Source organism: Oryzias latipes, chromosome 7, assembly GCF_053564925.1.
Source record: "Oryzias latipes strain Hd-rR chromosome 7, Olatipes_Hd-rR_3.1".
NCBI lineage: Eukaryota > Metazoa > Chordata > Actinopteri > Beloniformes > Adrianichthyidae > Oryzias > Oryzias latipes.
Genome location: NC_136243.1, coordinates 27,629,593 through 27,649,907, shown reverse-complemented (window position 1 = coordinate 27,649,907; position 20,315 = coordinate 27,629,593). Strand labels below are relative to the sequence as shown.

Below are 20,315 nucleotides of genomic sequence, written 5' to 3'. Positions count from 1 at the left end.
GCAAAAAGGTTTATCCTGAGTTTTTCTGAAGTCACCCTCAAAGAGGTTGGCTACTGATTAGCTAAACCCACAGAGTGAGGAAGGAAGTGCTGCCATGTAAGCCTGTTGGAGCCAACGTGAAAGCAGAACAGGATTTCATTACTTTAAAGCCGACCGAAAGATCTCCCAAACCTACCGTGGTTACACATGAAGACTTGACATCAGCTGTCCTCAGCAAGGATTGACTTCAGGTGTGATGAGGCATTCGGGGCGGAGCACATTGAAGGAGACAGAGATCTGCCAAACAGCAGATCATTGCTATAGTACACTGGGAATCAAACGTTTGGGCACCCCAGGTAAAACATTATATTATTGTGCCTAAAGAAACCAAGTTCAACTTCAGCTTTTTTTAACAGATGGCATCAAGTTAGTTTTCAAAATTTGCTGAAACTTTGTTGAATCTGTTCTTCTTTCTACTCGTGAAATGTTTCCTGTGCTGCCGTCTCCAATGCAACCCCCAAAGCATGATTTATCCAACCCCCATGCTTACCACTTGAACAGAGGTTTCTTTTCCCTAAACTCTTTTACTCTTCTTTTCCAAACATACCTTTGCTGATTACTTCCTAAGATTTACATTTGAACCTCGTCACTCCACAGAACTTATTGTCAAAATGCATCAGGTTTGTTTATATGTTCATTTGCGAACCACAAACATTGAATGTTGTGGCGAGGATGTGGAGGAGGTTTTCTTTTGATGACTCTTCCATGAAGATTTGTACAAGTAGCTCTTTACAGTAGAACAGTGTATCACAACTCCAGAGTCTTTCAGGTCTTTCAAGAGCGAATGTGCAGTGAAACGTGGGTTTTGACTTGCTTTTCCCATAATTCTGCGTGCTGCAGGAGTTTTCTTGGTCTTCCAGATCTTGCTGTAACTTCCACTGTTCCTGTTGACTGCCATTTCTTAATTACAGTTAGCTAGTTTCAGTTTCAGTGTTCTAGACAACTGCTTGGAGAAACCCACAATGCTGATTGCTGGGGAGGGTCAAATGACTCAGATTATTTAAAATCATTGGGATTGAAATCACCTGGTCTTTGCAAATGATGGTTGTGAACAATCCATGACACTGTCAGGTCTCAGCTTTTCCAAAAGGGGGCGGTGCATGCTATAAACCTTTGCACATGCCATTATTTTGTTTTCTGTTATTTCAAAAGGGTAAATGATGAAAATTAAGTCTCTTTGTTTTTTGTTTTTTCAACAAATTACAAGAATGTCTCATCTGTGATCTGATGCCTTTTGAAAATTTTTTCTTCTTTCCTTGGCTTCTTTATGCACAATTGTATGTTTTACCTGAGGTGCCCAAACTTATGATCCCCGCTGTATGTACCATAAGTGACTCTAAAAATTCAGTTCATTTTTTAGGACAGTAGTCTACATTTAACAAAAACAAAACAAAACACAGGGGCGTAAGCTACTTTCTTTTTTGTTGGTTCTATTTGTGAGTGAGTTGTGAAAATTGCAATATTATAAAGTTTACCTGTTTCACAACCTAAATATTAATGGCCATCAAACAAACAGGAGCAGCTGAGGGACTTTTGATAACACAAAGATGAGCGCAGTACGAAGCACGCTGCCAGTGGGGAGTCAGAGAATCCTAGATGGATTTTGCACCTGGCTCTGCCACGTGAATACAGGAGGAAAGAAAGGAAGACGAGTCCTGCATGGGTACCAGCCGAAGCTGGTTAATATTCCCATCTTTGGGCACGAGGAGCCCTTATGAAATGGATTTTCTTTCCCAATTCAAGTTGGACTTTGTTTATTTGAGGTTCTCCTGATCCAAGGATGCGTAACAGAAGAAAAGAAATGAAAGAAATTCCTCCTGCAATTATTGCCGTGATACTCGGAACCAGAACTGTTGTGGATTAGTCTTCCGAGAGCTATGTAATAGTGTGTGACTAAAAATAGAAGGGGAAAAAAATCCATATCTTATTCACACGGTTTGCAGCTTCCTCACTTTCTTTCCCCCTCTCCCAAACCACACTCTCTCATCTCCTTCGCCCACCTCCCCTCTCTACCCCACTCCTCCAAAATCCCAGACATGCAGCACAAGCTTCAAAGAGCATAGATAAGTTGGGGAAGCGCAGGGCTGACTGTATTTCAACACGTGCAATGAAAATGTCAATTTCACAAGCAGCAACTGGCATTTAGGCCTAATTCTCCCAGCACACGCACCTATGCTGGATTACGGACCTATATGATGCTCAAAGAGGGAAGACATGATGCAGAAAATAAAAACACTGAATGCTTTAGTTACATTATTTCATAGAGACTAAATAAGAGTCACGACACACACCAGCTGCCCCGAGGATGTCTGCATGAATAGTTTAGAAAGTTTTTCCCTTTCAAACTATTATCCAGAAGGGGCCTTATTTAGTCTTTCGGTTTTGCTGTTTGCTGTACGGCACTGAGCCTGGCTGAAGCGCCCTCACTGAGTGATTGTTCCTGTTACCGAGCGTCTGAATGTCAATAACTACGGTGGCCCTGAAGTGCAAATCACATCAACCAATCACTCAAAGCAAAAACAGATTAAAGATCACAACGACAATTACAAAAGCAAAACAAAATAAAACAAAAAACAACATTACATTTTAGAAATCAAAAAAAAATTCCAGAAACCAAAACACAATTACAAAAATTGAAATGAAGTAAAAAAGTGACGCTTCGGAAAACAAAATAATTTCCAGAAGTCAAAACACAACACAATGAGAAACTGAAAGAGGTGGGTCAGATGGGACTTCACTGATTGGACGAGGATACCCAGTATCGCTTTGTGCCAAATAACTTTCAGCTAGAAGGATGGATAAAGTCATCCAATCGGCGATGTCCCATGGTACCTACCTTCTCCAGTTTCCTCAAATGGTCCCGTCAAATGGACGAACACTGTACACATAATTGGCCACTACACTTTATCCTAATTCCATTTGGTATTGTTTCCTTTTTTTTATTTTATCAGAGTTTCTTGTACTTTGTTTTAATTCCCTAATGTCATGTAGTGTGTTTTATCATTTTATTCTTTTACTCACTATAGCCCTGTGCATTGCTGCTGGACCACCCGCAATTTAACTGCTTACTTACAATAAAGTATATTCTATTCTATTCTATTCTATTCTATTCTATTCTATTCTATTCTATTCTATTCTATTCTATTCTTCCATAAAAAAAACTTCCAGAAAACAAAAGTGATTTCCAAAAAACAAAATGAAATGTTAAAAAAATGAAACAAAAGAAGAAACCGGAAATGGTAGGTACCATGGGACATCGCTGATTGGACGATGATGTTGGTCAAGTGAAAGTTATTTGGTATAAAGCAATACTGAATAAGTAACTTTTGTAAGTATGAGGACACTGAAGATGCATTTGAAAAAACTTAAATCAATCAAACGTCATCATCGTCCAATCAGTGATGAGCCATAAAAACTTTTCCATTTTCTTTTTGTGTTTCGTTTTTTAACAATATATTTTGATTTCTGGAAATCACTTTTGTTTTCCAAAACAATTCATTTTTAATTCGATTCATTTTTTTTGTAATTGTGTTTTGGTTTCTGATATTTTGTTTCTCATCCAAAAATGTAATATTGTTTCTATTATTATTAATTTTGTATTCTTCAGCTGTCGTGATCTTTAATATGTTTTTGCATCAAGTGATTTGGTGGTGTGACTTGCTCATCTGAAACTAATAAATCATTTTAAGAACTCGGAAAAGGTATCAAAGTCTATTATTTATTCAGAAAAACAATGTTTCTAATGCCTATAACTAAAAATACATTTCAGCAAAGACCTCCAGCCTGTACACGTTCTGCAGTATGCTTATGGGAAGTCATAACTTACTCTGCTTCCCATCAGGTCAGCCTCGGCTGAAGGCTGCTGCTCTCAGGACACCTTTTTAACATCCCCCTCAAAAATAATACACACAGGTTTTGTCAAGCAGACCTCCATTCCTGCTCCAGGAATATATCAGATTTTCAGGCAGTCTTATGCAAGAAGAGACACTTTGAACTGATCTGCTCAAACACACACAGAGGTAGAGTGTTGCGTCTGCTGCTCAAAATGAAGAAAAGGCTTTAAAAATTCAGATAAACTCCAACCATTTATGTAAATCTAATCGTTTGCTGCTGTAATTTCTTTTTCATCACTCAGCTGCCATGGCACATTACAAGGAGACTTTCCCACCAAGCGGGAAAGCAATATCCACTCCTGTGTAATAAAGTTAAAGAGACACCTCTCAAGCTTCAAGAAAGGCATTAAAAATGCAACAAAGGAATTTGCTCCCTGGCAGTTTCTTTGGATTTCACTACACATGTTTTCCTGCTGGGTTTTTTTTTTTGGCCTGCTGTTGTCATGTTTCCTTTCAGACATGCGGCATAAGAGTCACACAGATATCAAAGGGCGGCACCCTTGAAAAGTGAGCGCCCATCCTGCACATCAGCCAATGATGTAACCGCACACGTTTTCACACCTTAAAAGCTCTTTCATGCTCCATCAGCATTACCACGCATGTTACTGTCACACCGCATCACGCCACAATTAAAGTAGTAAATAAATAATGCCAAACACTTGGAGTAGTCATGCAGCTATTAGAAAATGCAATGGATACGAGATTTTCCTATGTTATACAGTAAATATTAAAAATTAAAAGACTAAAAGAGGCTGAAAATAAATCAAAACACAATAAAGTATATTACATTTTTAAACTACTTTCAAATTACTAAAATTCATGCAACATGGGAAATGTATGTGTCATGTGTCATAACTCACTGGCTCGCATGAGTTGACCCTGACGCCCAAAGACCTGAGAGAAGGGGCTTCGGCTGCAGGTGAGAGTCTCCTCCATAACTGAGCTTCTCCGAGAGCAAAACGTCCTTTGAGAGGAAAAAGTGCACGGAGGGTCAGCCTCCAACGGCTCTAGATACTGCACTTTTGGACTGGAGCCTTGCCCCTTTCACTCTGATCACAGCTGAGCCTCTGAAGCCTCCTCACGACCCCTACTGCCTCTTTAACAGAGCTGTCAGACACCCACAACCCCCCCCCCCTGCGGTTGCTTGAAGGCTGACTGTGGATGAGTCCAGATTCTGGCCGCCCTTAAATGCCGTCTGAGTTGCTGCTGCTTTTCAGCTGGTGGAAGATCTGTGTTGAGGTTGCTCTCATCCGGCTCCGCTGTGCCTGCTTCAGATGGAGAGCAAGCACAGCATGAACAGAGCGGGAGAGAAAGGGAGAGGAGGAGGAAGGAGAAGCAGGAGCCTGCTGCAGAGAGGAGGCAGACTCTACCCCCTGACGAAACTGTGAACAAGATGACTGCACGTGTCTGGGTGTAAATGTGTGGATAACCAGCTCCAACATTTCACACTAGCTGAAACCATATGTAGATCTTGGGTTATGCTTGCCTCTTCCTCTTGATCTCTTCTATTAAATCCAGCATCTCAATGAAAAACTTGAGTTCTCAAAGAATCACCCCAATGAAAATCGTGTTTTTAACATATTCTTGTGGCATTTTACTCATAACGAAGGACAAATAAAAAGAAAATTACACCTAAAATTGAATTTCCAAGTAATTGCTCGCCCTTTTTGTTGTACCAGTATTGATCAGTTGGAGGTTTGAGGGGCTGTGAGCTAGTTAGAAAGCATGTAAAGGAAAGACAAAGGGATGATGGGAAATAAGAGCAGGCTTACTTTGTTCCATTAGTCTCGCCCATGACTCAGAGGCAGATTTTTTAATAAACTACTGCCGTGCTGCAGAAACTATGATTTTGACTACGAATAATCACATTCAAAAGCCCACTGGGAACGCCGTAGAGTTTTGATTTATTGGAATCTTCAAGAACTGCCTTTGGATTGCTTTGCTGCAAACGGAATTTGCTTTAATAATAAAGTTTCAAATCGTTTTCTCTCCTCTCTTCCTTCATGCCTTCCTCCCTGGAGGATTAAATTTCTGAAATAGGGAAGATTATGTCTCTCAGTGTCTCCATCACGCACCAGCAGTCAGGTGTATGTGCTTTAATGTGGCACTTGTGTGGGCGCACACGCACGCACACACACACACACACACACACACACAAAGGAAAACATAATCCTCTCAAAGCAAAACACATTTTTTAGAAATACACTCAACCACAGACAAAAAAAAATTGTTTGCAATAAAAAGAGGCCAATGGATCATTAAAAATGGATCTATGTACTCGTTACCATGTCATTCAAGCTCCCACAGGAGCAGCACTGAAGAGGGGGAAGAAGTAGTTTCAGAAATGGTGCCGCACTACTGGATCATGCAGGGATGAACGCAAATCTTCTTCCAAAGCCGTGCTTGACTTGAGGTGGGTGTATTATGCCTAAAAAGAAATGGTTAGTTCATTTAAAACCGAAATAGTTCTTGTTTGGTATAGAAACTTAGAGGCATAATAGGTAAAATCCACAAGGCCTTAACAAGAGATCGTATACAAGATATCTAGAAACAAGGAGCTCAACACAAACAGTCAAAGGAGGAAAAATAAGCTAAATAAGCTCACAGGCCCAATAATAAGTCATTTTTACCAGTTCTAAGCAAATGCTTTGTATTATATATTTTATTAATCATAGTCCATTTTGATGACAGTTATAAAAAACTAATGTAACAGGTGGAAATGATTCATTTTAGAACAAAATATGAACACAATGAGAATGCAATCAAGTTGTCCCATCTTAATTACTCTTCATGTCATCTAAAGCTAGGACTTAGACTTAAAGCATAGATCTTAATTTTGTTAAGAAAATAAGTTTTTTGTGTCTTATGAACCTTTCTTGAAGCCAGCATTTGAGTTTTTGTCAGTCTTAAATCAGGTTTTTCTATTGTCAAGAGTTTGGGCAAAAGTATTGGAGTCATTTTAAAGAGTAATTCATAATTTCCTTCTTTTTAGATCCTAGCTCTTAATGAGATTTTTTTTCTTGACTGTGCTGATTTTAAGAAAATATTTGGAGCAAAAGAGAAGTTCAAACAATTTGAATGTCTAAAAACAAGGTTTGAAATCTTTGCAAGTATCAAATAATTTTCATGGTGCACCTACAGTGTTGAAATCACAGATTTTGCAGAATTTGCTTGAAATCCAGCTACAACAAAAGTCTTTAAAAAAGAAGTCTCACTTTTCTTTTTTTTTACCACACTTTGCAAAACAAAGAATTGGCTTATTTCTAGGTCCTTGTCCTCAGTTTCCCCATTTTTATTTTTGTAAATTCCCATTGTTTGTTTTTTGGTACAAACTAAAAACCTGTACACTGCTGCTGCAACAATCCCCTTCACAGGTTAGGATCAATAAAGTATCATCTTATATTATTACCTTTGCTATATGTTAAAGCAGCTCTGTGTGAGAAGCGATGACATCCAGCTGCAGACTAAAAAGTTGCTTATATAAAAATATTGACTTAAATCCAGGGGGCAGAAACTTTGATGTTTAAATCGCGCATGCTAAAGTGATGAAAACACAGTATGACAGACATTTTTATGTAGAATTCATTTTTATGATTGTTGTGAGTGTTGTTTAGGTCTCCAACACAGCGAAAAAAGAGATACCCTACCTAGCATGAATGAGTTATAAACCACAATAATATGTTATTTTAGTTGCATATTTGATTTATTTCTATGAAAATAAATAGTCTAACATAGTTATGATTCAGACTAACCCATGAGTTGCAGTGGAAAGTGTTAGATAAAACATACAGTAGCGTTTTTTTTTTCTTTAACCCTTATGCAATCCTATGGGGTCCAGATGACCCCACTCTTACATTGACATGTCATTCCTACCATGACAAAGGTGGACAAAGGTGGAAAGATTTTATGTAATCCATGGACACCAGTGAAGATCACAAATCATTGAAGAAAAAAGGTTCAGCGCACTGTCTAGTGGGGTCTATATGACCCCACTCCCAATGTTAAAGTGCCTAGCACAAGGGTTAAAGCCATGTCACACAACCACGACGTACATTTTGAGTATTTTCCACATATGAAATTTAGGTCTTTAATGAAAAGAGTGATATTGGTAATTCAGAAGTGTTTCTTGCTCGCGTCATTTGTCCGCCGAGGGTCTCGGCTGACAAGTCTTTTTGTGAATTCGGTTTTGAGCTGTTCAAAATTTTGTTCGGTTGAGAATTGCACAGTTTGTGTATTTTACGTTGTTAATAATAATATAATATAATTAAGACATATCTCTTACGCAATTGTGTGTGATTTCTGCGAGATGCATTCGCAAATTTGTGGCTTTCCCCGACTGTTCCACGTATGTCTAAGCTTTTTGACAAATGTACCACCGATGTATAAACTTTATGTTCCGTATATCACATTAAAATTACACAATTGATGCACGAATTTTGGGCCAGATTTGGCTTTTACATTGATTCACGTGTTCTTCGCGTGTTTAATTTGTGTTTCTTCCGTGGTTTTAACATAATTCTTTTGTGATAAATCTGTGACATTTTCACGTAAAGACCACAACTTGTCTCACCTCTTTAACATATATTCACGTATGACCAATTTTCATCTGTGCAATATGCACAAAATGTACGTAGTGGCTGGGACACGGCCTTAAAACCTACTAGCTCCTGTCATATTTTCTGACGAAAATATGACCTCTGCTCCGTAGACGTGAAAAAACCCACAATCCATCCATCTCTGCGCTGCTGGTTTCAGCACAGCTCGTAAAGAGTTTAACAAACTTTCAGAGAATGATGAAATTAACAGGAAGATGATCAAAGGCTTCTCTTTGGACCTTTGGGATGCATGTTTTTGTTTCATTGTAGATCATCTCTAATCTTGTGTCCTCACTTCTCCTTCTAACTTCCTGTGAGAATTCCAGAAAGCCATGGGCAAGAGCCTGTGCTGTGTGGAGCGAATGCAGCATCACGGTTTGAAGTTCCTGCTGAGCTTGTGGGCTCTGGGTTGTTATGCTCCTCCTGACTGTGCTTTTATCATCGGATATACTCTGGCACAACTCAAGACTAAAAAATTATGTCTCATCTCTGGTTTCTACAGGATTTTGTTTACCAGATGTCCCTCAGGTACATGCCATTTAACACTCATGCTGTAAAAAAGACCAAAGTCTCCATCGATCACTCAGCATTGATGCTGCTGGTTTTCTTCGTGTTTCTGCTCTAGGCAAAGCTGTAGGCAGGGATGCCAGCAAAGGCCCCTTTTAGGGTTTTCTCAGATTCTTTCTCCTGCATGGATTCCATTCATTTTTGCCCATTGAGATAAACGTTCCACACGGCTGCCGAACTCCCAATTAAATTCACGACTACTGCTCTGCCCGTTGATGAGCAATTTCTATTATGCAGAGATTACTTTTGCTCTGTGGATACGTTGATTGAGAGAGCGTGCATACACGAGGCTAAGCTTTTCCTGTACAGACAGCAAAATCTGCTGCTTCAAGAGAGTCGGGATTATAGTTAGTCCACTCCACGCTTCACGTACATCCAGTTTAGGGAAACGTCTTCTTTTGAAATTGTAACTGCTCTTAGCTTCATCTACAAATCTGATTGGATACGATCAATAGTTAACAGCAAACTATCAGACACATTGCAACAAAAATGTCAAAATCTTTCAATAATAAAGTTAAACACTTCCTTTTACGGCGTACATGCAATATACTGTTCATTTGTGCTCCGCCATAGGAGAGAAATCCACACTACATCCTTTGTAGGTTACAAAATCAAGCAGTAGGATATTTACAGCATACTAATCAACCTTTTAGATGGTTGTAATTGTTCAAACTGCACGATCTAGTAAAATATCAAACAGTGCTAATATTATATAAAGCATAGTATTGCCAAATAACATCCAGAAATTATTTATAGTTGGAGAAAATTCCCTAATCTGAGAGGAACAGGAACATTTAAATTACAAATGGCATGAACCAACCGTAGGGGAATCTGTGTGTGCCGAACTTAAATTCGGAATAGTCGGGTTTGAAAAAAAATGATGTAATAATATTCTAAAGTTTGAGAAAAGTTCCAAGCATATGGAATACAATTCAAGAATAGACGATAAATGCTAGCATTTCTAAAGATAATTATGAGGACATTAAATATATATTAATAATAGTAAACATGGATAGTCATATACTTATTGTCACTATTGGTATTGTACATTGATGAAGATAATGATCATTACATTATAATTGTTGTGTTATTTGAGTATTGTTTTAACACAGAAATGGCCTTACTTTAAATTGTCTCTCATAAAATAAAAATAAGGTGCAGTCCTTCTATGACAAAACTTATTTTTCAGCATTCATCCAACCATTTTTTCCCAGGACAGCTGCTTGATTTGTCAAGGAAAACATCTGACTGTACGGAAGAGAGGCTATGGCACAGAGGAGGTGTGCCACCATCTGGCCACTGAATGAACTTAAAGTCTATAACATACACTAACTATGCATATCTAAAAGAAAAATCCTAACAAATCAACATTCATTATACAGAGTCCCACTCTCCCAAAGAAAGCTTCAGAACCATTCCGTTTTAACATTCTCTCTTTATTTTCTTTTTTTTTGCTTAAAAAAAGGCTCTAGTGCAAATCATAGAGGAATTATTCAAAGACAGATCAATTGATTTTAAATTATTAATAAATAAGTCAATTTGCGCTCCAAGATGCTACAAGCCCTTTTCACAGTTTCATGACAGTCTCCCAAACCGTCCAGTGCATCTAAACAGGGTGCAGTCTGAAATTAACAACAATTACCAGCAGGCCTGCAAAAGCCCCAGAAGAAGAAAGAAATATTCTCTAAAGTACAGTTAGCAAGTTTCAGTATGACCAAATTACGAGTTTGAATAAAAGCCTTTAATACCCTGTTGGGCTCTTCACAATGTTAGCCTATAAAATATTTAAATAAAGTGTGTAATGTCTGACATTTACCATGCTGCAGCCAAAACGTTCAGCTCCTACAGGCCGGATTTCATCATAAACACATCCCACTACAACTGTTGACAACGTCTAGAGATAAGTGCAAAGATGAAGAGCATGAAGAAGACCATCAGACTGTACATCTTATCTGTGAGGGGAGCAGAAAACAATCAGCATTTTTTACAGGGAAGGTGCAAAGAGGCGGAAAAAAACAAACATAATTATAGGAGATGTGTAAGGATTTCTGTTGGGGAGCAAAGAACTGAGCTGTACAGACTGAGCAAAGTACAAATGTCAACTGCAGTGCAAATATATCCAAAAAAAAAAAAGAAGCAGTTTCCCAAATGTCACAAAAGTGAAGTGTACAACCGCCAAAATCTGGAAGGAAATATGTTAAGCATTAAATGAATAGGTTGAGGCCAAATTTACCAAAAACTTTTGAATTGGGTTGTCTCTTTCCAGTTAAATATCAAATTCAATCCTTCATCTGGGAAATACTGAACAAAGTTACATTTTCACAACTTGAATGCCATATTTGGTCACATTATAACTTTGTTGGCACACAGAAAGCACAATTCTCAAAATGATTTATACAGTACATCCAGTAGCAGCAGGGTCAAATATCATACACTTTTCTTTTATCATCTGAGAATTATATCTTACATTCACAAGCTATGAAAAACTTAAATTACGAATTATAATAATGACATGCTTGACGAGGCTTTTCACAGAGAGCGTGATGCCAGGGTTCACCTGTTCAAAAACCCATATTTACACTTCCTCACATTAGACACGCCATCCATGTAAGGTCAACCGCTTTCTCTCATAATCAGTACCTACAGAGGAACCGTGTCAGACCAACCCACTTGATTTCATGGAGCTACAATGGAAACGTACAGACGCCATGCTGTGAGAGTTGAAGCAAATAATTCCAGGAGTGCAAAAGCATTGCTGAAGATGATTGCCGCTTGCCATCCTCTTCCTCTTTTAGTGGAGCTAAAGTGTCAAGCAACAGAAATATGTCCGTCCATGTACATGCGTGCTCACTGCGATAAGCCTTCAATGTCTGTTGCAGCCGTTGGAAGAGTCATTCATGATCGAGTACAGTGCAGTCTGATGGGCTTACAGTGCAATGACCAGCGTCTCCGCCATTACTGAAACACGTCTACACAGCAAAATCCTGGAAGAGCAGACAAACAACAGTATAAAGGGATGCATATGTATTGGGTTATTGTTGGATTCTTTAAAAACCCACTCTGATGAAAATTGTGTTTTTAAAATGTTCATGTGTTATTTATTTTTTCATGATCGAGGACATATCAAGAAAATTAAAATTGCATTTCTATGGATTTCTTTATTCAAATTGTTGCAAATCAGGAGCAGGTGAAAACAATACAGTTTCTAAAAGATCGCATTTCTGACGTAGAAAATATGCTGGGCAGGCTCTGTTCTGATGCATCCACTTGTGGACAAATAGATCCACGTACGTCTTGGTTTTCCTAATCCAAGCTGGCATCTCGTTCAAAACTGTTCGGCTGGATAGATACAATAGTGCTGGCCATTTTGGTTTCACAGGTAATGTTAAATTGGGGGTGTGAGGGGCTGTGAGCTAGCAGGAGATAGTGTAAACAGACAGCTCTCAGTAACGAAGAGGGGAAGGGGGGACGGGGTTGCTCTGCGCTAATGATCCTGCCCACAACTCAGACGCAAATTCTAACAAACGACTGCCGCTCTGCAGAAACTATGTTCTAGAAAACGACATGTTTTTAGGGATTTAGGCTAAAAACGACTTGATCCTAATTGTAGATCAAAAGATGATCAGAGTGGGTCTTTAATCCATAACACAAGACTTTATATACCAATCTAAGGTAATGGGGCTCACAAATGAAACTTTAAAGCAGTTTACCTGCTGATCTCAGATGTTCTCACACTGAAGTGCTCTGCTCGGAGAGCCGGGTAACGGCTCTGCCTGCTTCCTCTTGGCTTTTATTGGGAGTGTCTCTCTCCGATGCAGTCTGTTGAGGCCTCACCACGGTGATCTTAACGGGAACTCGGACGTTTTGCTGCACTCGGCTATACTGCCGCATGGAAGGATTGAAAGTGCGAATAGGGATTTCTGTCAGAGTGGGCGACTCTTGCTTTGGCTCAGCGCTCTCTTTTATGCTGATTTTACTTCTTTTGTTTGGGAAGACAGCTTGTACCGGTAGGATGGCGTGCCTCTTTGCAGAACCAGAGGTCTGGTGCCGTGTTTTATGTGGAGGTGACGACTGTTTTTCATTCACGCGAGAGACTCCCCGATGAAGGTGTCCGTCATTTTCCTTTGTGACAGAGATTCCTCCCTCTTTCCTTTTGGTCATCTCTGTAGGTTTCTTGGGGCAGACTGCCATGTGTTTGGTTCGACTCCGCCGCATTGTGAACTCCCTGCTACAGTGAGGACAGACAAAGACCTCCTGTTGCCTATCCACCTGTGGAGGAGAAGCTTTGTTTGACGAAGAGACAGACTTGTTCCTCTGTGGCAGAACTCTTTGCACCAACTTTTTCTTCTTTTTTTTCAATATTCTTAACTTTACCGGTGATTCTTGACCGGGTTTAGACCTGCTAGCTGGACTGACTCTAATCGAAGCCTTAATTCCGTTAGAGGAGTTGGTAATCCAAAGGACTCCATTTTGAGCTTTTGCAAAGTGTCGTAAAGGGATGGGGTTTTTCCGTGGCGTGTATCGTCTTTTGTCACTAGCGTTTGCACACGCCAAAATGTGGTTGTGTAGTTCTGGCATATTGTCAAAACTTTTCCCGCATTTGGTACACCTGATAGCCGTGGTAAAAGTCTGTGGGATGTTGTGGGTTGTGAAGTTTGTGGCAGAAGCGACTGAACCGGCAGGTGATCTGTTGTGATAAGGAAAAGGAGGCGGCTTGAAGCTGGGATAATGCTGGTAAATGCCAAGTCGGACATCGGGCCCTTTGACTTTGCCACCATCTGAAGCCATTATCTTAATGGTTGTAAAAAGCTCTTCAGCAGCCACATCGACTTCACTTTTTTCCTTTTTTACCAAGTCGCTGGGCTCCTGTAGAGACTTGGCAGCCGGAGGATCTGTGTTGACTTTAGTTGAGTTGTTGTAGTTTTGAGGTCTAAGTTTTCCCTTTTCATCTTCAGTGTATGTACATGGCTGACCGGGATGCAATTCTTCTTGATGCTGTTTAAGATTGCAAAGGTAGACAAATTCTTTAGTACAAGCACAGCAGACATAAGTCTTTCCGACGCCGTGGAGGCTTGATCGATGGTCGAGCAAAGCTGAGGGTTTGCCAAAGAGCAGCACGCAGAACTCACATTTGTAAGGCCATTCATCAGCATGGTCACCTACATGATGGCCTAGTTCTTTCATTGAATGGAAAAGCTTATCACACACATTACAGATGAAGTTCTTTGTAAAGGTCTGCTCTTGCACATCTATAGTATTATGGACTGGTTCTTCAGCTTTTTCTGGCAGAGACGAAGTCATTTCCAGGGCATTCTCTGACAGAGCAACAGATTTGTCAGCAGCGTCCTCGTCTTTTCCCGCAGGTGACTCCGGGTTAACCACAGGCACTGCTTCACAGTTTGATTCACCCACAACAGAATTCCCAGACATCACCTCTGCGTTAGCAGGCAGAGTTAAAGATTCTGCAGCGGAGGACACCATAATGCTGGGGTGAACAGTTTCAGGGTCAGGCAGTAAGTGCTTGATAGGATTTACAACCATCTGTGTTGGCGTGGTAAAGTCTGTGGCGTCCTCTGGGGGGTTAACTGCAGCAGGAACGACAGTCCTTGGGCCATCGAGAGCTATCGTACACTCGATCAACACGGCGTTGCTGGCAATGTTGTATGAACTGAACAGGGAGTCACTTAAATTGACTGAGGGAGTGAGGGGCACCTCTGACACAGGGGTGGAGTCGAGAAGCACGTGGCTGGGTAGATGCAGGGCTGGATCGAGAGGCTGTGAAAGGGCGACAAGGTTTGCAGAGTTTGTTGTGGCAAATGCAGTAGCTAAATCACACTGGGAATTGAATGCGTTTTCTGTGCAGATGACCATGGGCTCAGAGGATATGTCGGGGGCCATCACCTGGATTGGCTGGCATAAGGGGTTGGAAACAGGTGGCGGGGCTAAAACTGTGATTAAGGAGGGCGCGGTGGGAAGCATGCTATGTGCGACTGGGGAAGCAAATGCGATTGTGCACGGAGAAGCCGACTCCAAGGCAACGGGGCCGAAGGAAGCGGAGGGTGGAGGTAGGGAAGGTGGAGATAGGGTAAGCCCATAAACAAGGCCTTCAGCAACAGGCTCCACGGGGGTCACAATTTCTGAAGCTGTTAATAGAGTAATTATAGGAGATTTTAGACCTTGACTCTCTTTTTCTTTTCCTGTTTGCTTTAAAGCCTTCTCCCCTAAATTTAATGACAGTTCAGAACCACTGTGGATGCTTTTCTGCAAACTCAAGTCCAACACAGCGGAAGCGGAGTCATTTGCTTTGACGGTGTTGGACAGGTCCAGCGGGCGCTGGTTGCATGAATTTCCACCGGTTACAGAAGGCTGCCTGTCCATCAGAGCCGGTTTAGGTGCCTGCTCTCCCACGCATGGAATCATACAGTCATTCATGGTTTGCTGTGTACATGACCCCTGCAGTCCTGTATTTGCAGCAACAACATCGCCTGTATCTGGGGCTGCCGTTCCTTCACCTGATGCTAGGTTTAGCTGTGGGAAGGTTGTTGGAGAGCTTGTTCTTCTTTTAAACCTTCCAGACGGCAGGACAGAGAAAGTGACGGGTGAGGATGGCTTCTGGGTATCTGTAATGACGACATGAGTGGGCTTCAGACTTTCCTGCTTCAGGTTAGGAGTCAGAAATCCGGTTATTTGTTTCTGTTCATCTGTAAACTCAGAATTCTGAGGATATGAGCTCTGTATTACAGGAGGAACAAATGGTGGTGATGATGATGATGTTACAGCCAACTCAGACTCCAGATCAGTTCTGGTTTTGGGTGAGAGGGGGTGTGTTGTAGTGTTCCTCTTGCTATGCTGCAGATCGGGTGGTTCTGTATCTGTACTCAAAACATTGCTCATCTCAAATCCAACTACTGCTGAAGATCCACACTGACCCTCAGCTACTTCACAGTTACTGACGTTTCTGGTTGGCACGGTCTTTCCATCAATATTAAAAGTCAGATTTTCGGAAATGCCCTCATGCTTTCCAGGCAGCGTTCGAAGCTCAGATGCTTCCTTCTCTAAAATCTGTGGACTTTCCTCTGGCTTATACTGTTGTATGTCTGATCCGGCTGAAACCAGAGGCTTTCCTTCCTCGTGCCACAAAGGATTAACATTTGAACTTAATTTTTTATCTGTGTTATTACAGCAAGCGTGTTGTTCCAATCCTTGACTGCTGCTGAAATGTCTTTCACAGAAGTGGCAGAAAAGAGACTCTCTTACAGCTCTTTGGATGAGGGTCATGTAAGGGTCGGTGCAGTCAGAACTCATGTCTCGTTCTTCTTGGTGACTGTCTTCCTCTTCTTCCAAATCCTGGTGTTGGAGATCTGACATGTTTAGGTGTGTAAGTGTGTGTGTGTGTGTGGGGGGGGGGGGGGGGGGGTCAGCTCTTTCGTCGGAGGGGGTTATGTGAAGTTCTCTTAAAGGGTGTATCTTGCCAGCTGTCACACCTAATAAAACATAGAAGAGAAAGCGATAATGGAAATAAAGAACTATTTTTTTGACTAAAGTAAAGCTGTAAAATAATTCTAATTTCTTTTTGACAATTGCAAACAAGAGGATCATATAAAAAAGGCATGGAAGGCCAACATCCTGCTAGTTTTTCAGATGTTTCTACTCGAACATCTGAAAAACTAGCAGATTTTTTTGCTAAGAAGTAGTCGCAAAGATAGTCCCAGGGTGTCACACAACTAAATATTCTTTCATACATAATGTCACATTCTAAAAACAATCATTGCTATGAAGCATCATAACTTCACGCACTTCCAATCCTGAGAAGACAGATGGTTTTTTTTCCTCTTAGTATTATTATTTTTTGGAATCACAGGATGTTCCTGGGTCATTTCCCTTGATGGGTTATAATCCCTGGATGTGGAGAGCGTCCAAACCTTCAGGTTTCCTCATCTCTGCTGAAATCTCCTGGACATCAAAACTATCACGTCAAAAGGTTCAGCAGTGGCTACACTGGTTCCTCAGGAAGAACAATCTCAACGGCAACCTGCTGCAGACCTTCTACTGTTCCAGCTGACATTCTGCATTTCAGGTACATCACCAGTCCGTCTTGGGAGAGGATCCCCCCTTCATGTGGACACCCTCCAAGGATTTTCCAGAATCCTTTTTTTTTTTACCAAGAAGGAGGGTCTAAGGGTAAGGTAAGTTTAGCTTGGTTTGTTTAGTATAGTTTAGCCATAACCTATTGAATTGTATGACTTCATGGTCTTTATGATTTCATGTTTATTATACAATTACTGGTATGAAGCCCATTGAGACGACTATTGTTGTAATTTTGGGCTATATAAATAAAATTAAATAGAGCTACAGTATGGTTTGGCAGCTGCACAGTTAAGAACAAAAAAGATCATTGGGACCCCCCACCCCCCAAATTGACATGTACACCTCCCACTACCTCAGCAGAGCAAAACACATCAAAGACTGTTCACACAGTGGCTCTGATCTGTTTGACCTGTTGCCCTCTGGGAGGCGCTACAGATGCATCAGAACTAAAACAAACAGATTCAAATGCAGCTTTTTTCTGAAGACTCCAAGATTTCACTCCATCCTGACAGATGTGCATGTGTATATTTGTTTATTTATGCATTTGTTTTTTAACATCAATATTTTTCTTTGACCTCCTTATGTCAAAAGGACTTTTATTTTCTTAATTATTTTTTATGAAATATACATTTTCTACTTCATCACTGTATGCACAAAACCTACTTGTTTATATTATGTATACCGTAAACAGATTTTTTTGCACTGATATGGAGACAGCTTTCTTTTTTTGTGAAAATCTTCCATTTTAAAACCAATCACACACGTAAAGCCGTGTTCCAAATGCAGAGAACATGTCGTCATTATCTCACCATTTTAACAATCAGTTGCTTCACATGTTTTTGTTGGGCAAATCAACAGAATCTTCCATCTGTTGGATAAAAGAAAACATAAAAAATTCTCAATGAAATCCGTTTTTGATAAACTGTTGCAACAGATTACAATGAAATGCAGTCATTAAAGCAAAAAGAAGAGACAAGAGGTGTTTCATCACTTATAAACCCACTCCGATCATCTTTTGATTTATTTTCAAAGCGTTACCAGTGGTTTTTTAATTATGCATGTGCCGTTTCTATCCAAAATTTTAAAAAATAGTTTTTCTAGGTCATTGTTTCTGCTGAGGGGCAGTAGTTCATTAGATATTCCCTACTGAATTATGGGCGGAACTGTTGGCATGTAGCAACCCCGCCCATACAAGCAGATAGCTTCATAACTGAAGCTATCTGCTTGTATGACAGCTTACAGCCCCTTACACCTCCAACCGAACGTTACCGGTGCAACTAAAATAGCAAACAATATTGGAGCTATCTGGCTGTACAGTTTTGAGCTCAAGCAAAACAGACCATGACGTACATGGATCTAAATCTCACATTTTTCTTATAGAATATCTGAGAAGCACTAGAAATTAAAGGCCTCGCCTTCACAACATCTTTCCTCTCATAATATGTTGAATATTTAATGCATAAATATGCATTTAATGCATATTTAATGAGTAACTGGGAACGATGTGGAACAGCAGTAAACAGTCAAAGTAGATTTCACGTTTCCTAACCATTTCCTCATTTTAGCCTGCTGTGATTGTCCAGCATCACATTCACACTTAATCTAACAGATTCCCCTCTGACCTGACAGCCACAGCACATCCGATTACCTCAAATATTAACTTTACTCGCTGTTGAGGTGGGGAAAAACCAAGAGTAAAAAAAAGAAAAAAGCTGTAAACAAAAATAGCGAGTTTTGACCTGCATCTCGTGCTGAGGAGACAAACTAGCAGGCCGGTCTGTCACATTATTTGTGCTGACGACTCGCTATTCCTCTGAGCATTAATAACATAAATACGTCTTTGACTGCCGTTTAAACCGCACTTTCAACAACGTTGTCATGTTTAAACGGAAAAAGAATTCAAGTTATTGTTGAAAACAATTTAATTTCAAGCACACAGACTAAAATATATTGTATTTTTAATTCCAGTTTAGACGTCAACATTCGGTTGTCTTTAATATACTAGATAATCCTTTTATTCATGTGGGAGAAAAACAAATTAAATAAATTACGTTTCCAGAATTACAGATTTATGGGCCTACAACACTAAAATTATCCATAAAAAATACACGTATATTAGTATATACTGTTGAAATTTTATATTTGCTACAACAGGATGATTTGAACCCCATTAATGTTATAATATTTAGGAATGATTGCTTTTTCTAAAGTTAGTAAATGTAGATTGTGTTGCGTTCAGGCGCATCTGTTTCACCTGGTGCGATGACGCTCCCCCGTCCTTCTCCATTGCTAACTGGTCACACAACACGTCGTCACAGTCTGCTCGGGCTACATGGACTTCAAAGTCGTTTACACACGACTGCTTTCCTGAATGCAAATAAACTCTCGTCAATATTTTTTTTTATTTTTTAAAGAGGACACCAAATTACATGTTTTGATACCAAAAGCCCTGTTTCGGGGCTTAAGAGGATGAAGACATTTTCAAGTGTTACCATCCTATGCTTATGCTAACAACAATGCTAAGCTTTAGCTACATTTAAAACGTAACTGATCCAATAAATGCAACATCCTACGAGTTTGACACATACTTGCATCGGACTCCAAAGTGCGGTAGAAGGATTGACACGGAACTCTTCAGCAGCCTGTAGTCTTGCTATAAATATATACATACATGTTTTTTTCCCCTTTCGTTCTTCCTGTACCAACACAATCGCAGCATTCTGATTGGTCAGCCAGTGACCCCGACGAGGAACAGACGAATCAGGAAGCCGCTTATTGGAACTTTTTTTTTCGGCTGTAGTATTTTTTTCCCATTATTGTTATTATTTATTTTTTTCATGCAAGCTGTATATAAACGTTAGAGCTTTATTTGATTGCCCAAAAAAAAGTAAAATGGAGAGATTAGTTTATATTAATTGCTGTGTGCGTCCGTTTTTGGCATTAGTCCCACATGCATTTATCAGATTAATTTGATCTATGTGGCTGATCTGTGTATTTAGATTCTATTTTATTTTATCAATAAATGTATCTAGGCCTCATTAATAAGATATGTATTTTTTTATTTTTATAATAGTCTCGAGTTTTTGTGTAGGTTGTGTAGGTTACATAAAAAGTATTCCGCTAGATTAAAATA

The 20,315-nt window shown here is 40.0% G+C and overlaps 2 protein-coding genes across 6 annotated transcripts in view; both read right to left on the bottom strand.

Annotated features, from left to right (window-relative positions):
- The window catches only part of kazna (kazrin, periplakin interacting protein a), a 172,509-nt gene extending 167,274 nt beyond the window's left edge, over positions 1-5,235 (bottom strand). For all 5 annotated transcript variants that reach the window (XM_078949904.1, XM_078949906.1, XM_078949905.1 and 2 more), the window contains exon 1: positions 4,793-5,235. In XM_078949904.1, the coding sequence (XP_078806030.1) occupies positions 4,793-4,868 (76 nt within the window). In that variant the 5' untranslated portion in view covers positions 4,869-5,235. The remainder of the gene's footprint in view (positions 1-4,792) is intronic.
- A 5,274-nt stretch (positions 5,236-10,509) lies between these two features.
- On the bottom strand, positions 10,510-19,916 carry prdm2a (PR domain containing 2, with ZNF domain a). Its single transcript, XM_023956502.2, has 5 exons — positions 19,771-19,916; positions 19,437-19,549; positions 17,992-18,050; positions 12,805-16,578; positions 10,510-12,078 (listed from the first exon to the last, which is right to left on the bottom strand). Exon 4 carries the CDS (start codon positions 16,460-16,462, stop codon positions 12,824-12,826), a length of 3,639 nt encoding a protein of 1,212 aa, XP_023812270.1. The 5' UTR covers positions 16,463-16,578; positions 17,992-18,050; positions 19,437-19,549; positions 19,771-19,916; the 3' UTR covers positions 10,510-12,078; positions 12,805-12,823.
- Between the last annotated feature and the right edge of the window lie 399 nt (positions 19,917-20,315).

Excerpts from the sequence above, each read along its gene's own strand:
- prdm2a (XM_023956502.2), bottom strand. The coding sequence starts at position 16,462 with ATGTCAGATCTCCAACACCAGGATTTGGAAGAAGAGGAAGACAGTCAC.